Source organism: Eumetopias jubatus, unplaced genomic scaffold, assembly GCF_037043125.1.
Source record: "Eumetopias jubatus isolate StellerSeaLion01/CBP00866 unplaced genomic scaffold, mEumJub1_p1.0 scaffold_4, whole genome shotgun sequence".
Taxonomy (NCBI): domain Eukaryota; kingdom Metazoa; phylum Chordata; class Mammalia; order Carnivora; family Otariidae; genus Eumetopias; species Eumetopias jubatus.
The window spans coordinates 5,372,092-5,378,884 of NW_028274810.1; the positions used below are offsets into that span (position 1 = coordinate 5,372,092).

Here is a 6,793-nt window from a genome sequence, read left to right on the forward strand (position 1 = left end):
GGCTAAGTTGAACCCACATAGAGAAGATTGTGCCTGGGCCTGAGAGCAGTGAAACCAGGGAAAGCACCTTTCCTTGATATGCAGGTATGTGAGCCAAAAACATTGGACAGGTCTAGGCCCTCGAGAGATATTGATCCTAAAAAGAAAGTGTCATTGCATGGAACAAAAGACAGTTGATCCACGTAGGGTATCTGACAAGACTTTGTGGATGTCCTACTGAGGTGGGTAGAGCTTGTCACCCATGACATAGGTTCAATGGCCTGACACGGGGGCCAGGTTGACAGAGGCATGGCCGCTGCCTAGGATGGTTGAAGGCTCCCTGACCCACCTGATGTCTGTGTCTCCACATCCATTATGTCCTGATTTAAAGCAAAGTGTGTCTGTAACGCCCGTGTATAGAGATGACCTTCCTCAGTGTAGACAAGGTGTGCAGAACAAACAACATGGACACTACCTGGGGGACCACGTGACGTTTCATCCCCTTGGGTGTGGGAGCATTCACAGGCGAAATCCAGAGCAGAGCCGAATTCCTGTTCATCTAATGGGAATTCGCCAGCACTGTAGGACTGGTCGTTGTCACACTCTTCTTGCAGAGTTGAAGGAGTCAAAACAAACTCATCCACTGTGTCCTGTAGGGCTTCCTTCTTTTCAACTTGCTGCTGCTCCATGCTGTGCCGGGTAGGACAGGAATGACAAGAGATCAAACCAGGAGGATCAGACACTGTGGCTTCCTAGCTGGTTGGATGGGAGTTATATGGAGTGGTCACAAGAGGCACAGGGCACCGGCTGGAGAGGGAACAAGCACACCAACCTATAAGAGGCAGAGTGTGGCTGCCCGGGGCTGGGAGAGCAGGAGCTGATCCTCAGAGCACTGGCCACAGAAGCACTGACTAGGAATGAGACTCCACCCTCCCAGCAGGATGCGGTCACAACAAGAAGCACAGTGGAGACCAGACCAGGGGCAACCACCACGGGCCTGAGTCAGGATGATTTTTACATAGATTGGTCAATTACTTACAGCTCTGGAGTACCTGCAGACTGCAGAAATGTGTGCCTTCTAGGCACTTTGTCATTAATAGTGTCACATGACACCCCAAGTTTTTGGAGTTTGGTTAGGTACTTCTCTTGGTTTTAATTTTGCTAGTTGTCTGTTTACCAATTCCTTGGTGAGTTACCTTCCTACCAAGGACCTTAGAGAACTGTGTAGGAAGTAGATATGCATCTCCTCCCGGTGTCCATTTACAGGAAAGAATGGGTATTTTTGTCCCCACGGGGAATCCTAAGGCTGGTGAATTCATCTCGGTCTTACAACACCACAGAGACAACAGGCAACCAAGCCAAAACGGCCATCCTTTGGGGACCATCTGCAGTTTTGCTTAACCTTGCATCTGACATCTGTCACTCTCTTGACCTCACTTACTTTACTTTCTGAGACCCTGTCCATTTTGACCCACACATTATTGGTTCCAGAATTTTCATTGTCACCTGGGAGTGAGGGTTCCTTGTTCTTCTTCATCCACCTCATCCTCATAATTTTCTGCAAATAAATTCAGAAATGTCCCATCAGCTATTTCCCACATCACCACTATAAACACAGCGGCTTCTATGTCCCTGGAGACCTAAGGGTCTATGAATGACTAGGTATTCTACTGAGTTTAGGGCACTGTCTTTAAGAACTGCTGTGGCATGGATTTCTGATGCGTCAGGCAGTGTGTCTCTGATTCTGAGGATCAGCATCACTGAACCTGGGCAACACGTTCTACCGGCTCTTGTTGTCCATATCAGGGAATGCTTGTCAGCTTCATTTCTGCACCGTGTCTTGCAGAGTGCCACAGGTCCCACCACAGCCACAGACTCTCTGTGGGTTCACAGCTCTCACATAGAGCCGCCTCCTTGCCCTCACGACAGGACAACCACCCTGTCCCACATCCCTCCACCGGGGACTTCAAGGGCCCCCACGTGGGCTTCAGTGTTATCAAGGGGACATCCGTCTACGAAAAGCGGTCCCGTCTAAACAGCACTCCCACCTCCAAGTCCTACTGCATCAAGGACCTCATCCAACTCCACACAGTCAGGAGCATTATTTTTTCCTGACATGCATTCATGAATTTTCCCTATCTGATCACTACAGTATCAACAGGTTATTTGATATACTTTCCAGATGAGGAGACAGATATGGAGAAAGTAAAACTCACTTTCTCACCCACAATTAATACAGACCACGCTGACTCTGGGAACCTCCCACTTAGTGCAGGGATCCTTGCACACTAACAAGCATCCTCCTGTCACATTTTGCTCTCTGGCTCAAAGACTGGTGGAGGCTGCCTCCCGCTCCAAAGGCTGCATTCCCTCAGGGAGGAAGCAGACACGTGGAGCACTATTACCTCCACACTGTGCATTTCTGCTCTCTGTTACCACCTTCCACTCCTGGTTCTCTCATGGCCCCACTTGCTATGGGGAATCCAGGAGAGCTGCTGCACACGGCGTGAGGCCAGGCGGGGAGTCTCTTGTGAGCCCAGGGCCTTGGCGCAGCTCCGGGCATCAGGGCCGGTGGCCGCCTTACCTGGGCTGAGCTTTCAGGCAAGGCACTTGGCCAGCCTGCGCCCCTCAGCCAGTTGCTCTTGGAAGCCCTGCCCTTGGGAATGCTCAGGGTCATCATGGGTGAGGAGGTCCTCGAGGAGCTTATTGAGCAGTTGGGAAACGTCTTTCCCTTTCCGTAACTTCTGATACAAACGGGTCAGCTCTTTAGCCTGGTCTTTAATGAGGGTATGACATAGCCTAAGGCAGGGCAGAGAGAAAATTTTAAAATGCAAAGAGTTGAACAACAGACAATAAGATCTTTCGTGATGATTTCTGGCAGAATTTCCCCAAAGGAGCCGTGAACCCTGCACATCCCTTACACCTTTTCCTTCTGTAAACAGAGCCAGGGGTTCTCCTAAGCACACGCCAGAGAGATGTCCCTTCAGCTGCTAACTTCGGGGACACCCGTTTCCCTGGGAAACTACACACAGCGCGGCGTGCAGTGAAAGGACACAGCGCCAGACGCAGAAGCATGTCCAGTAGAGCTGGTGTGAACTGGTGAGCTCAGGAGAATGGCAGGCTCAAGCTGTGGTCAGCCAGGTCATGACTCTGTGAAAGGTAAGTGAGGTGGTGATCTCGCAACACTGTGAATGTGCTAAAAGCCACGAATTGTTCCCTTGAACTTGGGGACTTTGATATTTTTTTCCAGAGAGAGAGCGAGACTTTGAGTCATTGGAGTCCATCATTTACCAATCACTGTTGTCTTAGTTGTTTTAGAAATATGTGGGTCACGTGCCTGCCATGACGTTTCTGCCCTTTCCTGGCCCAGACTTGTTGCTGCCCCAAGTCAAAGATGCCCACAGCGTCCCTGCAGCCTCCCACATGGAGCCTTCCTTACCTGAGCTTCTCAGCCACCGTGTCTGCCTGCTTCCCCTTCTCAAACTGCACCTTCTCTCCCAGCACGGATTCGATGAGGTCGGTGGACTCTTCACACTCTGAGAAACAGAGACGCCTGCCTCAGGGGAAAGCTGGACATGCTGCTGTGCTCGCTGCCTTCAAGGGACGAGGCAGGGTCCATCCTAGGACAACTGGAACCCCGGCCACCTGGCTCTGCGCTGGGAGCTCCACATCACATTCTTCAGCCTCCCAACTACAGGGCAGTCGATTACTCCCTGTTTCAGAGCCCAGGAAAGAACAGCCCCAAGGCACAGAGAGGAACTGGACATGGTGATGAACTGGTATTTGGTAGAGTCAGAATTTGGGTTCCCCTGATCATGGTCACTCTAGCAAGCCTTGGAGACTCCTAAGTGAAACACTAAGCAGGGACATGACATAAGGCCCCCAGGGCTACTGGACTGATGGGTCCCCTGAGCTGGGATTTCTATACTGAGCAAGTATCTCAAAGGTAAAAATTCATCCGGTTACACTTGTGGAAACCACAATGCATAAAACCAGAAGCACCGGAGAGGAATATGGCCCAATCCTAATACAGTTTGTGTTATGAGAAACAGTAGAATGATGAACAGAGTTACACAGTTCCAGGTTCTGCTCTTAGAGCGTTACAAGAAATTACTCAGTATTCATTCTGACTCAGAGAAGTAGGTCCCACAACACTAACAGGTTAACAAGGAGGAAACTGAGGCACAGGACGTTGGGCACCATGGATTTAGCCCAGGCTGACTGACCTACAACCCATGCTTTTCTCCCCTGTGCTGTGTTACCGCCACCCCACGCCCTCAGGTGATATCTGTTTGCATCATCTTCACAACTGGTTTCCCACACTTATGTGATGATTTTCAGGAAAGTTGTAAACAAAACTGCTTGTCCTTCCCTGAAAGTTCATCATCTCTTCCCTTTCGTAAAAAGCATGCCTCAGTTTTTTTTTTTTCTCTGCGTCATTCGTTTTTAATTACACCTCCCCTTGTTCTATTGAAAGCAAATTGTGAGAAAATGACAAAAATGCGGGCTGAGAGTTGTCAGGATTCCTTCCTATCGCTCGGCTGTGCACGTGCCCCGTTCTCATGACTCCTTCTGCCAGCGCAGGCCCCTCCTAATGAACAGGCAGCTGAGCTCCCCATTTCAGGCTGACTGTGGGGGAAGGCCTGCCCCACACCCTGGCTTGGCTGGTTCCCGGGGCTGTGGTCTCCCCACTCACCCTCCTTCTCACTAGGCCACATGTCTCCTGGCCCAGGCCTGGACCTGCTGGCCATCCTGCACGTCTGAAGGTCCCCAGCTCAGGGAGAGACCGTGATGTTCCCTGAAACACCCTCACCCTTGCCACTGGGTATCAAATGGCCTCCGTGGACTCAGGAAGCAGAGGCTCTGCACCGGTTCCCTCTCACAAGGGGAGTCACTGTGTGGATGGCGTCACTCACAGATACCACAGTTTTAGGGGGAAAGGAGACCTTCTTTCCACTTTCCACTTACCACTTCCATCTCCTTGAAAGCAGGTAGTGTCACCTGCTACCCTCCCTCTCGCCCCCGGGTGTGCCATCAGGATGTTTCCCCAGTGTAACTAACTTGGTGCTTTACCAATGGGACCTCAGAGAAGCGGGACCTGAGAGAGTTCCTTAGTCCCTGACACTTAGGCCTGCAGGCATGCAGGATCTGATACAGCACAGAGACCATCCTGAGAGGACCAGGCGTTTCTGTGTCCGCACCAGGAAGCAGGAACTGGGATGTTAACTCTAACCCCACCTGACATGTCACTGTTAACCTCTTTGTCTTCAGTTTTCCCATCCTCAGCAAACTGAGGATAAAATACCCACTTCTACATTTCCCGGATTGTGGTCAGAATGAAATTTATGTGACATTGGAAGAGAGAAGACAGCATCTGGAGAGGTTTTTAGTTTCTCAGAAGGAATACAGACAGATATGTCTTTGGTGGCCATGATCTTGTAGGACTTACTGTATTTCTGCAGCTGGTTGGCCAGGGAGTAGGCAGTACATTCGGATATAAGGAATTTCTCCTTGAGGTCTCGGAAGTCCTGCTTGCTTTTTTCCAGCTGGGATTGAAGCTCCTGGTTGATTTCCAGGAGGCTGATTTCTGCCCCTGGATCAGACAGAGGGCCAAGAGGTGCTGCCATGGTGACGTGTGGCCGAGGAGGTAGAGCTGGGGACTGAGGAGAAGAAACCCAAACACAGGATGGTTAAAAACCAGTGAAATCAAGTAGGTTTCATCAGGACTGAGGGGTGAGGATACAGGAAGTCTTTACTTACTGTTGGGAACAATTTGAACAACACCCCACAGCACCTGAGATTCAGGAACCACAAAACCAAGGTTCAAGATGCCACAGCTGAGAGCTGAAGCCACTGCCCCTAGCTCACACTCCAAACGGAATGACAGAGGGAGCACTCAGAATGCCAGGTAACGGTCTGCACTTGAAATAACAGAGTTGGAACGTCCGAGATGACATGGAACCTGGGGAGCTGCTGCCTTCCAGTTGCCAAGGCCGTGCTGATACACAAGACTGCCCGGTCCCCCCGAAGGTCCCCACTGATGGGAACCACCCCTCACTGGCCACTCTCAGTTGCTGTCTACCCTTGTGCTGATACCACAGTTCCCATCTCTTTCTAAAAAATTATCTCAGCATAGTTCTGATTGTTCATTCTTGTGTGTGTATAAATCACCAAGGCAGAAATAGTTTCCCAAGTAGTTTACTGTTTTGTTCATCTTCATTTATTTGAGAGAGAGAATGGGGGGTGGGTAGAGGGAGAGAGTGGGACAAGGCGCTCAATCTGACCATCCGTGAGATCATGACCCTAGCCTAAACCAAGAGTCAGATGCTCAACCAACTGAACTGCTCAGGCACCCCTCCCAACGGGTTTTCTTAGGGCTGTCATGAACTCATCCCACTTGCCTTTAAGGGCAAACAGATCTTAAGGCTTTTATAATAAGGGATAGATTCCAATGTCTTAGACTGTCATGATGTTCTTCCCTGTGTCTTTTAGTGTTTTATTTTTTCCTCTGTGCGTTAAAAACACAAGAGAAGCATGCTAGCACTTTCGTTATCTTTGTTTCCTTTGTATTTGACAAGCTTTTAAATTTATTTGGATCTTCCTCCATTTACAATATGTAGTAAAGGAAACTTTCTTTACAGCAAAACACACACACACACACACACCCCAAAACACAGGGGAAAAACCAAAGTTAATTTATGCAATTGATTATGAAACTGTTTTCTATTCTAACTCTCTCAGTATTCTTCTTCCTGCATCTATGTGTTATGTAGTCTTCTTTTCCCCTTATGTTCACATATATTTTCAATTTTCT

The 6,793-nt window shown here is 49.5% G+C and overlaps 1 protein-coding gene across 1 annotated transcript; it reads right to left on the minus strand.

Moving 5' to 3' along the window:
- Positions 1 to 1,481: 1,481 nt before the first annotated feature.
- Positions 1,482 to 5,606, minus strand: LOC148164484 (putative NBPF family member NBPF5). The gene is given in 4 exon segments (XM_088022249.1): positions 1,482 to 1,537; positions 2,564 to 2,778; positions 3,419 to 3,515; positions 5,429 to 5,606. Coding segments are annotated over 4 exon segments (546 nt in total).
- Between the last annotated feature and the right edge of the window lie 1,187 nt (positions 5,607 to 6,793).